The 15,458-nt window shown below is 38.9% G+C and overlaps 1 protein-coding gene across 5 annotated transcripts in view; it reads right to left on the bottom strand.

Annotated features, from left to right (window-relative positions):
• NUP107 (nucleoporin 107) overlaps positions 1-14,242 on the bottom strand; it is a 43,154-nt gene extending 28,912 nt beyond the window's left edge. Inside the window, exons 1-9 of one of the 5 annotated variants that reach the window (XM_042947119.1) lie at positions 14,018-14,242; positions 12,263-12,429; positions 11,925-12,016; positions 11,406-11,492; positions 10,242-10,357; positions 7,725-7,869; positions 4,750-4,853; positions 2,189-2,316; positions 1,133-1,181 (exon numbers count right to left, since the gene is read on the bottom strand). In XM_042947119.1, coding sequence (XP_042803053.1) covers positions 1,133-1,181; positions 2,189-2,316; positions 4,750-4,853; positions 7,725-7,869; positions 10,242-10,357; positions 11,406-11,492; positions 11,925-12,000 — 705 coding nt within the window. In that variant the 5' untranslated portion in view covers positions 12,001-12,016; positions 12,263-12,429; positions 14,018-14,242. Of the gene's footprint in view, positions 1-1,132; positions 1,182-2,188; positions 2,317-4,749; positions 4,854-7,724; positions 7,870-10,241; positions 10,382-11,401; positions 11,493-11,924; positions 12,017-12,262; positions 12,430-13,403; positions 13,500-13,564; positions 13,645-14,017 lie in introns of those variants that run through there. The other 4 variants (XM_042947121.1, XM_042947120.1, XM_042947118.1 and 1 more) reach the window with 4 other exon arrangements.
• Between the last annotated feature and the right edge of the window lie 1,216 nt (positions 14,243-15,458).

Here is a 15,458-nt window from a genome sequence, read left to right as displayed (position 1 = left end):
CCGACTTCAGCTCAGGTCTAGATCTCATGGTTCGTGGGTTTGAGCCCCGCGTCGGGCTCTGTGCTGACAGTTCAGAGCCTGGAGCCTGCTTCAGATTCTGTGTCTCCCTCTCTCTCTGACCCTCCCCTGTTAGCACTCGGTCTCTCAAAAATAAATAAACGTTAAAAAAAAACGTTTTTTTAAAAATGAAGAACACTCCACCTTGCTAATAATCGATAATATACACATTAAAGTGACACACCTAATCTCCAATTGGCAACGTCAAATGAGTTAGAGGAAGCATTTTCACCCATTGTCAGTACACTGCATTAGGAAGGCAAGATGACAATCTATCAAATTTTGACCCAATTTCACTTCCAGAAATGTAGGAAATATTGAAATACATAGACAAATACGAAGAAGAATGTTCACTGCCTTACTGATTGCTACAGCAGAAATAGTGGAAACAACCTAAATATGTCTATCAGAATGTCTGAAAAAATTTCAGTTCTGGCATATTATGAAAAAATAAGGTAAACCTACATGAACTGACAGAAAAAACAAATATTGGTGATTAAAAAAGAAACTCTTAGTATGACGTATAAATGAAATCATACTCTATGTTAAAAAAATAAAACAAACCCATGGGGCGCCTGTGTGGCTCAGTCAGATAAGCCTCTGACTCTTGATTTTGAGCCCCAAACTGGAACTCTGTGCTGACAGCATGCTTGAGATACTCTCTGCCCCGTCACACACATACTCTCTCCCTCTCGTGTGCACACACTCTCAAAATAAGTAAACATTAAAACACACACATACACACACACACACAGACACAGACACACACACACACACACAGACACAGACACACACACACACACACACACACAACCATGTGTATATATACATATAAAGATGCACAGAAAAGTGTCTGGTTGTAAATTGTTAGAACAGTAAGGGATAAAAGAGGACTTTTACCTTTTACCCTATAATATAAATCAATATTTGATTACTTTATGAGATTGTATCTTTTACTTGTAAAATTTTTTAAATGAAGAAACTCAAGATGGAGGGTCAGAAATCAAATCCTGTTATTAAAAACCATTTTAAGTTTTAAACATTTATAAAGGAAAAAAATTAATCTTAAACTTACACTAAGTACAAACATATTTTCATCTTCTAATGCAGACTGTATTCTGTCTCTGAGGAAAAATAACAAAATGAAAAAGGCTTAAATTGCATAAATATATGAAATCACCTTTTAAACTATATATATACACAAACCTACATTCTCTCCAGCATAAACAAGTTGAGCTTCCAATAAACTTAATCATTCTTTTGAAACAAAGATACAAGTAGTAAGTACCTTCTGGATCGGATATTGACATCTGAGCAAATCTGATATTTACTAAAAACAGACACTGCAAAAGTCTTTCCTGGCTACCTGCTAAGGCACACACTGAACTTGCTAATATAATTGTTTTCACATGGCAAAAATTATATAATCTAATTTTCTTTCAGGATTTTCTCATCACAGTGAGAAAGCAGAGAATGAGAGGCAAAACCACTGAGCATCTGAGAGACAGAATATTTGGTTAATTTCTTTCAAACTGCCACTTTATATAAAGTCTATTTTTCAGTTCCTTTTCTTTAAGATTTTTTACTGTTAATTTATTTTTGAGAGAGAGAGAGAATGAACAGGGGAGAGGCAGAGAGAGAGGGAGACACAGAATCCAAAGCAGAGTTCTTTTTCTTGTCTATCCTAAGTACTGCAGTATTTTCAGTACTTTCCTGATCTTATTTTTGGGAGCTACCAGCTTTATGATCTAATATTCCCCTCTTCCCTCCTCACTCACTCCTGATAATCATCTAATGATGAGGCATTAGAAACAGTAAGTACCAAAGATAGAACCTATTTCCACACATCCTACTCCAACTTTTAAATTAATTTGCCTATTTGGGGGCCTGGGTGGCTCAGGTCATGATCTCACAGTTCTTAGGACTGAGCCCCATGTCAGGCTCTGTGCTGACAGCGTGGAGCTTGCTTGGGATTTTCATTCTCTCTCTCTCTCTCTCTCTCTCTCTCTCTCTCTCTCTCCCTGTAAAATAAATAAACATTAAAAAGACAAACCATGTTTAAATTAATTAAATTAATTTGCCTATTGGTTACCTTGTGTTTATTTCACTTATGAGGCCTACACAACTTTACCTATACAGAGAAGCCAGCAGCCTCCATGTGACCATCTCCTGTTGAAGAAGCCAGAGCATACTGGCTGTTTTTGAGAACTTCTGAAGTCCAGGTGTTGCTCGGCTCACTATTTTACTCAGTATATTCACCTAACGTAAAGACACACATGTAAAGAGGTTTTCTATCATTCTGAGCCATAACTGCGTATTCTTCAAGTGCACAGCTCTAAAACTAAACATACACACACACACACACATTTAGAGTATGAATTTTTCCTATCTATTGCCTTTTTTAAATTGAATGGAAATATAACATTCCCACTCGAAACGGTCTTAATTTGAAGTAAGGTGTGTTTATGTGAGTATATATGTAAAAGTTTAATATACTCCAAATTTCAGATTAAACAAGAACAGCCATGGATACATTTTTTTCTTCTTTTATAAGCTAAATCTAACCTATTCCTGACAAATCTAACCTATATCTAACCAGAAGATAAACCAAATCTAACCTATTCCTGACAAAATGATAACATGGACTAACAGCATAGCAATGAAAGTTGAAAATAAAGTTATCTTCAATTTATGCCTGGAAAATTTATACCATATATCAAATCAAGAAAAATATTTTAAGATTGGTACTAAAACACTGTCATTGCTAACCACAACTTAACCAAAGTCCCCTCCTTGTTCTAAAACCAGAGTTCTTAACCTTTTTCAGGTTGAGGCATTATGTGAAAATCTAACGAACAGCATGGATGTTCTCCCCAGAAACACACACAAAATTATTTATCAGAAGGTTTAAGAATCCAGGGTAAAGGAAACCTTTCTCAAAAGTTTTGAACAGTACCTCTTAATCTTCTGAAGTGAAATTCAGACACAGAATCGCTCTTATTCAGAACATGAAGAATCATTACCACCACAACACCTTTTCCCTCTCTTTAAAAAGTACTCACAAAATAATGTTACTTTTGTCTTAAGGCCAGTGTTTAATAAAAGTGTTATCAGTACTTCTCATTATTTTCTATTGGAACCCTAACTCTAGTAATTCACTAAGTGACTGTTACTGCTTCAGTTATTTAATGAAGTTACTGCTTTTATAATGGAACAATTCAGAGATTGATTATTGAAACAATATTAAACGATCAAGAAATGTTGGCTATTATATTGTAATCATTCTTGAATGTAATAAAGTCCATTTATTTATTTGCTTATTTTTTTAGTAATCTCTACACCCAACATGAGGCTTGAACTCATGACCCTAAGGATCAAGAGTCACATGCTTTTCCAACTGAGCCAGCCAAATGCTCTTCCTCTTCCTTTTTAAAAAAACAAACTTAATGTTTTAGAGCAGATTTAGGTTTACAGCAACACTGAGTGGAAAGTACAGAGTTCCCATTGCTTTCTGCCTATCAGGATCCAGCACCAGAGTGGAACATTTGTTACAACAATGAACCTACACTGACATGTCATTATCATCCAAAGTCCATAGTTTACATAAGGGTTCATTCTTGGTGTTGTATATTCTACAGGTTTTGACATAAATGACATGTATCCACCACCATTTATCTCATACAGTTTCACTCCCCTAAACATTTACCAGGTTCCACTTTTCATCCTTATATTCCCCCACCCTCTGGGAACCACTGATCTTTTCACTCTCTCCAAAGTTTTGCCTTTTCCAGAATATTGTTTAGTTGGATTCATGTAATATGTAGCCTTTTCGAATTGGTTTCTTTAGCTTACTGATATGCACTTAGGGTTCATCCTTGTCTTTTCATGGCTTGATGGCTCATTTCTTTTTAGCATTCAACAATATTCCATTGTCTAGATACACACAGTTGATTTATCCATTCGCTTACTAAAAGACAACCTGGTTGCTTCTGAATTTAGGAGATGACAAATAAAGCTGCTATAAACATTTATATGTAGGTTTTTGTGTGGGCCTAAGTTTTTAACTCGTTTTGGTAAATACCACAGTATGAATGTTGTGGAATCATATGATAAGACTATGTTCAGGTTTCTAAGAAACTGAGAAAGTGTCTTGCAAAGTGACTCCACCGTTTTGCAATCCCACCAACAACGAATGAGAGTTACTGCTGCTCCACACCCTTGCCAGCGTGTGGTATTGATAGGTGTTGGGGACCTTTGCCATTCTACTAGGCGTATGACATCTCATGATTTTAATTTGCAATTCCACGATGACATATGATGTTGACACCTTTTCACATGCTTTTTTGCCATCTGTAGATTTTCTCTGGTGAGGTGTCTGTTAATGTGTTTTGTCTGTTTTTTTAATTGGATGTTCATTTTCTAATTATTGGGTTTAAAGAGTTCTTTGTATATTCTAGATTCTCCTTTTTTTTTAAGTAGCAGAATCCTTCGGTCTCCCAAAGAAATCTCATATGGACCTTCAATAAGCAAAAAGCAGAGCTGCCCTGGCTAACCTCCCAACCATGCTACCCCTGCCACTACACCCTTAAGACATCTCCCCCCTTAAATACAGTATGGAAATTCACAGGTTGATGCTGTTCAAAAAACTAAGAGTACTGAAGTTTGACCAACAATGGAGTGAAAGTAACTTACCTGACTACTACAGATGTTTTCATATTCTTCTACAAGGTCAAAAACCGTATTTGAAGAGTGCTTCAAGTAAGACTGCAGGAAATCAGAAAACATACTCATGGATGCTAGAACACATTAAAAAGAAAAGGAACAAGAAAGTTAAGTGACATACTCCTAGGTAATTATGTTTCTATGAAAACTTAACAACACAGCTACGTATCTCTTTTTTTTCTGCTGTATTTTCTAAAAAATTACAACAGTGGTGGGGTGCCTGGTGGCTCAGTCAGTTAAAGTGTCTGACTCTTGATCTTGGCTCAGGTCATGATCTCACAGTTCATGAGTTAGAGCCCTACATCAGGCTCTGTGCTGGTGGTGTGGAGTCTGCTTGGAATTCTGTCTCTCCCTCTCTCTCCCCGTCCTTCCCCCCGCCCCAACAAAATAAATTAAACTTAAAAAAAATTGTAACTGTGGTAAGATAAACATAACAAAATTTACCATCTTAACCATTTTTAAGTGTACAGGTTAGTGGCATTAAGTACATTCACAATGCTGTGCTACCATCACCATCATCCATCCACAGAATTCTTTTCATCTTGCAGAACTACAACTCAGGACAGCCAAAGCGATCCTAAGAAGGAACAAAGCTGGAGGTACTATACTTCCTGATTTCAAACTATACTACAAAGCTTGAGTAATTAAAACAGTATGAGAAGCCCCTAGGGTGGCTCAGCTTGTTAAGTGTCCAACCCTTGATTAGGGCTCAGGTCATGATCTCACAGTTCTTGAGATCAAGCAGCACAGAGCCTGCTTAAGATTCTCTCTCTCCCTCCCTCTTCCCCGCCCCCTCCCCCACTCTCATGTGCACATGCTCTCTCTCAAAATAAATAAAGTTAAAAAAAAAAAAAAAAAAAAGCAGTATGAGAAGGCATAAAAACAGACACATAGATCAATGGAACAGAATAGGATCCAGAAACAAATTCCCGCATGTATAGTCAACTAATATTTGACAGGGGAGCCAAGAATACTCACTGGGGAAAGAACAGCCTTTTCAATAAATGGTGCTAGAAAAACTGATGATCACATATGGAAAAATGAAATTGGACCCCCTAGATTACACCACTCATAAAAATTAACTTGTGGGGTACCTGGGTGGCTCAGTCGGTTAAGCATCTGACTTTGGTTCAGGTCATGATCTCATGGTTTGTGGGTTCAAACTCCCGTGTCAGGCTCTGTGCTGACAGCTCAGAGCCTGGAGCCTGCTTTGGATTCTGTGTCTCCCTCTCTCTCTGCCCCTCCCCAACTTGTGCTCCGCTTCTCTCAAAAATAAATAAACACTAAAAAAAATTTTTTAAAGGGGCAACTGAGTGGCTCAGTTGGTTAAGCATCCGACTTTGGCTCAGGTCATGATCTCACAGTTTATGGGTTCAAGCCCCACATCGGGCTCTGTGCTGACATCTCAGAGCCTGGAGTCTGCTTCAAATCCTGTGTATCCCTCTCTCTCTCTGCCCCTCCCCAGCTCATGTACTCTGTCTCTCAAAAATGAATAAATGTTAAAAAAAAATTAACTTGAAATGGAATGGAGACTTAAACTTAAGACCTGAAACCATAAAACTCCTAGAAAAAGATATAGGCAAAGAGCTCCTTGACATTGGTCTTGGTAACAACTTTTTGGATATGACACCAAAAGCACAAGAAACAAAAGCAAAAGTCAAAAAGTCTGACTCAAACTCAAGAACTGTGAGATCATGACCTGAGTTGAAGTCAGATGCTTAACCCACTGAGCCACCCAGGCACCCCACGTTATAGTTCTTTCTACATTCTAGATATTACCCTTTTATCAGACATAGGATTTGCAAATACATTCTCCCATTCTGTGGGCTGCCTTTTCACTCTACTGACTGTATCTTTTGATGCATGAAAATTTTAGATTTTGATGTAGTTCAATGTATTTTTTTCTCTTGTTACCTACAAGTCTTTTAAGAGCACACGGATGTGTTGGCTATTAATCTGTCAACAACTACTACAAAAATATGAGCCAAATTTTAAAATATCTGATTTGTATTTTAAACACATAACAAAGTAGCTGAGAAAGTTGTAACAGATACTAAGATGATATATTCTACTCAGGGAAAACATACACACTCCACTACAGTACTGTATCATATTGAAGGTCTCATCCAGTGTTCATACTAAAAATGAACTTTTTTTCTTTCTATTTTATCTATTTAGTAAAAAGGATATCTAAATCACTCAAAATCTGAGTACTTATTACTGGCAGATACTATAAGGAAGCAGTGGTTACCACAGTGTTAAGAGAAGGGCTGTATAATCAAACTGCTTAGTTTCAAATCCTGGTGCCATCACTTTCTAGCCAGGTGAGCTTATGCAAGCTACCCATTCTGAGCAGCAGTTCCCTTTCCCCTCTGACGGTAATAGCTACTGTAACTCTTCAATGGACCGCTACAGAAGATAATGTTCACCCAGGGGTAAGCACACGGACTCTGGCACGTTAGCTGACGATGATGATAAAATGAAGATCCCATGTGGTAATGAACACATACAGGCACATGAAAAGCAAACTTTTCTTTCCAAAGGGGAATGGTAATAACCAACCTGAAACTAGAAAGGTCTTCATACTATTTGAAAAAAAGACAGCATTAGCATCCAGGTGAAAACATGTCAATATTAGATAAAAACTAAACCTAGAGAAAAAGAGATGCCCTTTCAACAGAAATACGAAAAGAATGAAGATATGAGACTTATCTAATAACCTAACAAGGTATTTGAACTGAAAAATGAAGTGGCAAGATGCCGCTCCGAGAACGAAGGTGAGACTCTCAACCTTCCAGAGCTACTACATTAAATGGCTCAGCCATAACCATAACTAATCAGCTTAATGAAAAATATTTTATAATGACGCTCAGGAATAGGAGATAGTTTCCTGGGTCTCAGTCAAGCCAACAGGCTACACTGTTAAAGAGTTAACGCCATTTTACCAGCTTCGCCAGGATCATCCTCACGTAACATAACGGCACTGAGAGTTACATCCTCTGTTACACTGTGGGACTCTGTACTTGTGAGGAGTCCTGAACGCTGTGATGTGAATGCAGCAGCCCAATTACTGTCATCCAGATTAGTTACCTATAAAAAAAAAAAGGAAGATACGGAAAAGTAATGAGCTATTGCCATTGAGTACAAAAAAAGACATTAATGGCTATTTTGTTAAGGAAATCACAGCTTTTATACTGTTTTCTTCTCTGTACCACTCCGTATCTTTTTTTAAAAGGCAATAAATACTGCATTTTGTAACATTTAAGCTGATATTAACATGTAAAATAAGGCGGTCATACTGCTCTAAGTTCACATCGGTTTTTCACTATTGGGAAAACGTACAGGACAAATGATCCAGTTTTTTCAACATATAAACGCTAACAAAAAGGGTGATGGAAGAACTTACAGATTAAAAGATGAGCCACATCAAGCAAATGCAGTGTGTTTACCTTATTTGAATCCTGATTTAAACAAACCGACTTAAGAAGACATGATACAACTGAGGAAATTTTAAACAAACCAACTTAAAATTTGACACAGCCGAGGAAATGTGAACACTTAGTAAAATATATACAATAATGAAAACATATATATACACAAAATGGATATTTAAGATGATAAACAAATTACTCTGTGTGTACGTATGTGCGTGTGTGGAATGTTAGATGTGTTAATGGCATCGTGTTAAAGAAAGAATTGTCTTATGTCTCAGAGATATGCACAAAAATATTTATGGGTAAAATGGTATGAAATCTGGGAGGTGTAAAGTAACAAAGGGGAAACACTTGTGGGTGTAGATGAAATAGGATCAGCCATATATTAATAACTGGGCAAAGAGCACATGAGGGCTTGTTCTATTCCCGGACGTGTCTGAAGTGTGTGCACACACATTTAAAAAAAAATTTTTTTAATGTTTATTTATTTCTGAGACAGAGAGAGACAGAGCATGAAGGGGGGGAGGGGCAGAGAGAGAGGGAGACACAGAATCCGAAGCAGGCGCCAGGCTCTGAGCTGTCAGCAGAGCCCGACGTGGGGCTCGAACTCACAAACCGTGAGATCATGACCCGAGCCGAAGTCAGTCGCACAACCGACTGAGCCACCCAGGCGCCCCCACATTTTTTTAAATTCACCTTTACTTAAAATCACCTTTATTTAAGATCTTCTGAAAACCAGAGAAAGCTGTCTGAAGGTTTAAAAATTTGTCTTTATTAAAATCCAGGCACAAACAACAATAAAAATGTTTATTTAAACCCAAACATTTTATAATAATGCCCATATTATTAATAATTTACTCTGTCCTAGGCTTTATGAGACTAGAAATCTTACTATTAATCTTGCAGTTCTGAAGCAATAAATAATAAGTCATCTTCTTTTGTTTAACCCCAGATGCAGTCAATTCACTCATGTTTTTAAGCAAAATAAGATAAATGCTGCTAACATAACCAGATTCAAAAGCAGCGTAAAATTATTCAATGACTATATCATTGTTAGACATTAACATTCTAAAAATCCGTAAGACAATAAGAAGTATTTAACAAATCAATTTATCCTTTTAAGGAGAGGTTTAACAAGCTAAACCATTCTTCAGAAAACACCTAATCTAGACAATTTCAAATGTGTGCAAAAATCCCTGTGACTTTTCTGGGGCGCCTGGGTGGCTCAGTCAGTTAAGTGTTTGACTTGATTTCGGCTCAGGTCATGATCTGCGGTTTGTGAGATGGAGCCCATGTCGGGCTCTGCACTCACAAGTGTGGAGCCTGCTTGGGATTCTTTCTCTGCCCCTCCTCTGCTTGCTCTCTCAATGTAAATAAACTTAAAAAAAAAAATCGCTGTGCCCTTTTAATAAGCACAGAGCCAAACACAGAACTGTTTTTATTTTGTTTTTAGCACTAAATTTTCCATCATCCTCTACTACTCCAACAGAACTCTTCTGTTTCCTTCTCTTATTAGATTGAATCCTTTCTTTTTTATAGGGTATTTTGAACACCTAGGTCAAGTCATTCTGTATGTTTATACTACATTTCTTCTATTTTCAATACTGTACCACACAGTGATTTCTAAAGAGTGTCTCATCTACTTTTTCCAACATTTTCTCTTTTCTTTCCTTTAATACATTGTCTCTCTTCCTTATGATACTCTTCATCCATTTCTCTTGGCTTCCTACTCTTCTATGCTTCAAAACAGGGATCATCAGCAACCAATCAAGTATTTCTTCAGAGGAGCAGACTGTCAGATTAACACATTCTACCTGCACCCAAATGTTGCTGGCATTAGTTTCCAACTGTGACAGGAGATGCTTAAGGTTTTCAGTTTTCTGAAAGCCTAACCAAAAAACAGTTTCAATCTACGTAACCTAGTTAACTCTTTTGAGGACTATGACTTCAAACCTCACTAAAGGCTTTTAAGCTCCATATCTTACTTATATGAAAAGGGGGAAATTTTTACCCCATTTTTCCACATACCATAGACAGATTTCCCAAGAACCCTGAAGACTGTGTAAGCCGGGGAGACCTCCCTCCTGTTCCAAGAATGCAGGAAACATCTGGATGCCTCAGTAAGCTTCGGCTGGGTGGAGTAACTACAAACAAGAGGTTAGAAAAAGAATCCAAAGTGCATGAACATTGATCATGAAAACAAAACAATCAAACAACCAATAAATAACTTTGTTTCTAATTATTTAGATTCTAACCAAGTAAATCCTTTAAATATTAACATTTCCATGATATGAAGATTTAACTTATTTTTGTAAATTTGATCTTTTGGTACTAGTGAGCCCAGCAGGAAAATCTTTTACTGCAAACAGAGATGCTTTCATTATAACATAATTAAGTAGTAAAAAAAAGAAAGACACTAATGAGTCCATGGATTATTCATATTCCAATTTTACAAATACTGAAGAGGTAGTTTAGTGTAAAGGGCACAGGCTTTGAAGTAAACAGATCATTGTCTGAATTTTGGTTCCATCACTTACATATATGCTTAGCCATGCTATCCTCATTGAATAACTTCTCCACGTCTCGATTTCAGTTTTGGTAAAATAGAGATAGAATACCTACATCACAGTTATTGTGTATTTATGTATAGTGCCTCACACATGGTAAGGGTTCAACAAATAGTAATGCAATCATTATTATTTGTTCTTAACTATTGATATTGTAACCAAAGATTATCATGTGTACTGTAAGCTTTAACATATAGCTATTACTATTATTAAATATTATATTAGTTATTAAATATTATGTATATTTAACATATACAAATATATATGACAAATACTTGTTATATATATATAAATATATATATTATATATTGTACATAATATTTATATATACAACAAATACTTGTTATATATTTGTACATATTAATATACATTACTATATTCTTAAATGCTTTAAAGGCAAAAATTCTTATGAGGCACCTGGGTGGCTCAGTCATTTGAGCATCACACTTCAGCTCAGGTCATGGTCTCACAGTTCATGAGTCAGAGCCCCGCATCAGGCTTGCTGCTGTCAGCGCAGAGCCCAATTTGGATCCTTTATCTCCCTTTCTTTCTGCCCTTCCCCGGCTCACACTGTCTCTCGAAAATAAATAAAACAGTAAAAAAAAAAAAAAAAAAAAAATCTTACAAGGTGGTCGAAACGAACTGGGAGTTCGAGGGATAACCTGGTTTCTTGGTGTAGTATTAGCAAAAATTTCATCTTGGGATGGCCGAACTATAGGAAGAGTTAAGAAAAGTTTTCCATACAAAAAAGACACCATTAAAGTTAGAATCAACCATATTCTGAATACATAAAATATCTGAATACACTTTTCAACAAGATTTTGATGGCTACCACTTTTTCTATGCAAAGAGTAAATCACTCCCTCTACTGCTTAATTTCTCAGATATCAGTCTTATATTACTACACACTGAACTAAGAGTACTTAGATTTCAAATAAAAAAAGGATACCTCATCTCAGCAGAAGCTAGCTACAACAGGATAGCAAGAACGTCCTTATTTTCAGGGTAACACAAATTTTAACAATTTCCCTATCATTTTATTATAATACTGAATGTCTAATATCTCTCATAAAAAGACAATTCTATAATTCTGATTCCAAGCATGCTGTAATTTGAATAATGATGCTTACAACGTAAAGGATACTTAAAACTCTTTTTTGAGCACTCTGTTTCCGTGCAGTCCGAGTCACTTCTGCCTCTCGGATCACAGGAGATGACATCTCTCCATAGCCGCTCCTAAAACAGTATAATTAAGTTCATGTGAGTGAAATGACAATGTACCATTTGCAAAGAACTCTATCGTGACTGGAGCAAAAGACCCTGGGTCAGTCAAAGCATAGATCATCCCAGTAGCCAAGTCTTTGACCTTTTGGTTAACAGCGCTCTTTGATTCCAAACCCTGCTTATCCCTCAAAGCCCACTTCTCAAATTTTTCCTGCACAGGCATCTTTGAGTTTCTAGCACTCACTATGTTATTCTCACCTATGGAATGATTTCAACACTTGGCATCTATATCATAGCACTGTTTTACATAATTGCTTCATGAAGGCAGGTCTTTCCTTGGTTGAATTGAGGAGTTCCCTGAAATTGCAGGAACCATCTCTTAAAAGAATCTTCCGCAGTTTCCAAAAGTCTTCAAACCATGGGTACTACGAAAAATAAAATCTGTTGTTGGGACTGGTGAGATGGGGAGCTAACTAAAAAAGAATTCTAATAAATTGGAGAAATGACTCTTCAAGTCATTTCTCCACAAAGTACACTAATGGCATCTCCTGTCTCAGTACTGTTGCAGTTGCCCTGATCTCCCGTTGTTCTCAGCTCAAGGTCTAGAAAATAAATCGTGTGAATTAAAAGACCTATATTTTGAGGGGCGCCCGGGTGGCTCAGTCAATTAAGCATCTGACTTCGGCTCAGGTCACGGTCTCATGGTTCGTGAGTTTGAGCCCCGTGTCCAGCTCTGCGCTGACAGCTCAGAGCTAGGAGCCTGCTTCAGATTCTGTGTCTCCCTCTCTCTCTGACCCTCCCCCACTCATGCTCTGTCTCTCTCTCTAACAAAAGAATAAACATTAAAAACAAAAAAAAAGACCTGTATTTTGAGACAAGAATCTCACATGCTTTTTCCTCCACTCAAAATCTTAAGATAGCTCTGAAGCCTATAGAATCAAGTCCAAATTTCCTTTATTTTTACAATCTAACCCCCGACTTACCAGTTCAGTCTTATACTCAACCACAAACATCCCCATACAAACATACATTGCATGTGACCATTCAGCTACACAATGCCTTCCTTTTCATATTCTTGCACCCTGTAGATGTTTCTTCCACAGAAGCCTACATTTGCCCCTCTCATCCACCTGGTGAACACTTACTCACCAAAGAGCCTCCTGGAGTCTGGAGACACATATATCAGGTGGGCAACTTGGTTCTTCTACTTATTAGCTTCCTAACTGTCACTAAGTTCTTAAACTCTTTTAGCCCCAGTGTAATCTATGAAAAGAGGATCAGAGTACCTATCTTCATAGGATTGTAGGAAGACTAAATTAGCTAATACAATATATATGGTAATAACAAAGCATTTAAGGCACTCAATGTTAGCTATTATTCAGGCCAACTAGAGAGTTACCTCCTTTGAGAAGTCTTCCTGATAGATCCCGTGGCAGAGAGACTTTTATCGCATCCTCATTTTCTCTTCCCACAGAAAAGTTAAAACACATCATTTTGCACTGCTCCATTGTCTCCTCCACTACAACTAATTCCCAGAGGCCAAGAACACGAAAAACTCACCTGTATAGCAGGAGGCTAGCATAGTGCCAGGGTCATAGAAAGACTTTAATACTGTAACTACCTGATGCTGGAACTTGTATCAGAAAGTCTGGGCTGAGATCCCAGTTCCGTCACTGTCTGGCTTTGTGATCTCGGTCAGGTCAGTCGGCATGTCGAAAGCCAGACCACCTCCTATTCCGCCCACCCCAGCAATGAAAAACGTTGCCCCCAAACGCAGAACAGATGGCAGAGCTGCCGCGAAAACGCAAGGGACGATCACTGTCCGTATCCATTCCCGACCCAAGCTACCTTTCTTCCATCATCTGCAGAGACTCCCAGCCCGGGGAAGGAGTCCTAGGGTTAGCACCCGGGCCTTCCTCGGCTTCCTGTGGGAGTCGGGCTTCGACTGTTTAGTTCCGCCCTACAAGCAGGAAGGGCAAGTGTCCTAGCTTAACCATTACCACCTCAACTGACCTGTCCATGGCCACAGCCTTCTCCACCGAGAAGCTCGCCAACTCGACTCCAGCTTAACCACCGCGTTTCAGCCTTCCCGCTCTCCGGAAGCAAACCCTTCGACCCGGAAGCATGTCCTAGCTAAGCCGTCTTAGAAAAAAAGGGGAGGGAGGAAGAAACACCTTTCCCCTTGAGCGCACGCGCGACGACTTCCGCCTTCCTGCCGCAGGTCCGGTCTGCGCAGGCGCGAAGGCGGTGCTTCAGTGTGATGGCGTCTGACGGGACCGGGCTGAGCCGGGCAGGGCTGAGGGGGCGGAGCAGGGGGCGGGGCAAGGACGGGGGGGTGGGTTTAGCGGTGTGGCGACGCTGCCGCTTTGCCTGACTGGCATTTGTGGGCGTGGTCCAGGCGCCAGGTTATCCTAGAGGGAAACTTGGCTTGTATTGATAGTCTAGAGAAGTGTGCGGTCATTTCCTGGTATTCTCAGGAGGCCGGGACTGAGAAGGAACCTGGACCCTGAATTCAGACATGCAGGCTCTCCCCTCCACCTCCGGGGTCCCTGCCAGTCTCACTCAACTCAATCTTGTTTGAACTGTAGCGTAAACCCCCTACAGTTCTTGATATTGTTTTCCGTAATGGCTCTTTGTTTTTCTTTAACTTGGTATTTTTCCCTATTAAGGAGAAAAGGATCATTTGCCTTAGAAACCATAAAGAGTGGGGTGCCTGGGTGGCTCAGTCGGTTAAGCATTGAACTTTGGCTCAGGGCATGATCTCCTGTGTTGTAAGTTTGAGCCGGTTTCGGATCCTCTGACTCCCTCTCTCTCTCTGCCCCTCCCCTGCTGGCTCAGCCTCTCCTTCTCTCGCTCTCTCTCTCAACAATAAACATTAAAAGGGGCACCTGGGTGGCTCAGTGGGTTAAGCATCCGACTTCCGCCCAGGTCATGATCCCGCGCTTCAGTGGGTTCAGGCCCCGCGTGGGGCTGTGTGCTGACAGTTCGGAGCCTGGAGCCTGCTTCGGATGCTGTTTCTTCCTCTCTCTCTCAAACCGTCCCCTGCTTGCACTCTGTCTCTCTAGCTCCCCAAAATAAATAAATATTAAAAAAATAAGTACATAAACATTAAAAGAAAAAGCATAAAGAGTGATATGTAAGTGATGTATCACTAAATTCTACTCCTGAAACTAATATTACACTATATGTTAACTAACTGGAATTTAATAACTTGATACAAACAAAGTATAAAGGGTGATAGAATTGCCCTCTATTTCAAAGTGCCTGGATAGGCAAAAAGCAGTATATTCCCGCGCTGAAGGAATCAAAGCTTTGCCTTACCCATTTACATTCTGCTGCACTCCTGGGTAATGTACTGGGAAGGCTTCTTCATACTGGATTCCCATTAAGACTGATGTGGAAGTGTTGGAGTTCAGAGCCCATGGCCAAGAAAGAATTCTTGAGATGTCTTCAG

The sequence above is a fragment of the Panthera leo genome, chromosome B4, assembly GCF_018350215.1.
Source record: "Panthera leo isolate Ple1 chromosome B4, P.leo_Ple1_pat1.1, whole genome shotgun sequence".
In the NCBI taxonomy this organism is placed as follows: domain Eukaryota; kingdom Metazoa; phylum Chordata; class Mammalia; order Carnivora; family Felidae; genus Panthera; species Panthera leo.
The sequence above is the reverse complement of the archived record's forward strand: the minus strand, read 5'-3'. Positions and strand labels throughout refer to the sequence as shown.